The sequence below is a fragment of the Cebus imitator genome, unplaced genomic scaffold (assembly GCF_001604975.1).
Source record: "Cebus imitator isolate Cc_AM_T3 unplaced genomic scaffold, Cebus_imitator-1.0 Scaffold188, whole genome shotgun sequence".
Lineage (NCBI taxonomy): Eukaryota > Metazoa > Chordata > Mammalia > Primates > Cebidae > Cebus > Cebus imitator.
The window spans coordinates 5,747,022-5,748,470 of record NW_016107503.1 but is presented as its reverse complement, the minus strand read 5'-3'; the positions used below and the strand labels follow the sequence as shown (position 1 = coordinate 5,748,470).

The following is a 1,449-nucleotide window of genomic DNA, read 5'->3' as shown; positions in this document are numbered from 1 at the left end:
AAAAAAAAAAAAAGGTTGTGTGGTGGTTCATGCCTATAATCCCACGCTCTTTGGGAGGCTGAGGTGGGAGGATCACTTGAGCCCAGGAGTTCAAGACTAGCCTGGATAACATAGCAGGACCTCATCTCTCATTTAAGAAAATAAAACTTTATTTTTTAAAATTGGCGGCTGGGCACAGTGGCTCAGGCCTGTAATCCCAGCACTTTGGGAGGCTGAGGAGGGTGGATTACTTGAGGCCAGAAGTTTGAGACCAGCCTGGCCAACATGGTGAAACCCCATCTCTACTAATACAAAGATTAGCCGGGCGTGATGTTCCTTTGGACCTACCTACTTGGATGGCTAAGCTAGGAGGATCACTTCATCCTAGGAGGCAGAGGTTGCAGTGAACTGAGATCGCGCCACTACACTCTAGCTTGGGTGACAAAGTGAGACTATGCCTCAAAAAGAAAAATGTTAACTTTTTGGTCTTTTTCCAAGGAGTAAACTCCTTTTTTCTCTTTTAGGCATATAAAACCTTTGCTAACCGAGTAAACAATTTAAAGAAGAAGTTGGATCAGTTGAAGTCAACCCTTCCAGATCCCGAAGAATCACCAGTTCCTTCCCCAAGCATGGATGCTCCCTCCCCGACTGGTTCTGAGTCTCCTTTTCAGGGAATGGGAGGTGAGGAATCACAGTCACCAACCGTGGAGAGTGAGAAATCTGCCACACCTGAACCTGTGACAGATAATCGTGATGTGGAAGACATGGAACTCTCAGATGTGGAAGATGATGGGTCAAAAATCATTGGTATGTCCTTATATGATTAATAGACAACTTATTCCTTATCTATTTTGCCTTCCCAACAATGAATATATCACAGGCAGGTATTAAAAGATAGCTCAGACTGGGAGTGGTGACTCATGCCTGTAATCCCAGCACTTTGGGAGGCTGAGGCAGGCGGATCACAAGATCAGGAGATCAAGACCATACTGGCTAACACAGTGAAACCCCATCTCTACTAAAAATACAAAAAATTAGCCGGGCGTGGTGGCAAGCACCTTTAGTCCCAGCTACTTGGGAGGCTGAGGCAGGAGAATCACTTGTACCCAGGAGGCAGAGTTTGCAGTGAGTTCAGGTCGCACCACTGCACTCCAGCCTGGGTGACAGAGCGAGACTCCATCTCAAAAAAAAAAAAATAGTTCATTTCTTAAAAGATAGAGCACCAAGTTAGCATTATAATCTCTAGAACAGTTGTTGAGGATATGATATGCCAAATGTGTTAAGAATCATTGCTTAGCCGGGCGCAGTGGCTCAAGCCTGTAATCCCAGCACTTTGGGAGGCCGAAGCGGGTGGATCACGAGGTCAAGAGATCGAGACCATCCTGGTCAACATGGTGAAACCTCGTCTCTACTAAAAAAATACAAAAAATCAGCTGGGCATGGTGGCACGTGCCTGTAATCCCAGCTACT

General features: G+C 45.8%; 1 protein-coding gene across 8 annotated transcripts in view; it reads left to right on the top strand.

Annotated features, from left to right (window-relative positions):
- Positions 1–1,449, top strand: part of RPRD2 (regulation of nuclear pre-mRNA domain containing 2) — a 115,820-nt gene that overhangs the window by 92,170 nt on the left and 22,201 nt on the right. For all 8 annotated transcript variants that reach the window (XM_017546376.2, XM_037744923.1, XM_037744922.1 and 5 more), the window contains one exon: positions 504–786. In XM_017546376.2, the coding sequence (XP_017401865.1) occupies positions 504–786 (283 nt within the window). The remainder of the gene's footprint in view (positions 1–503; positions 787–1,449) is intronic.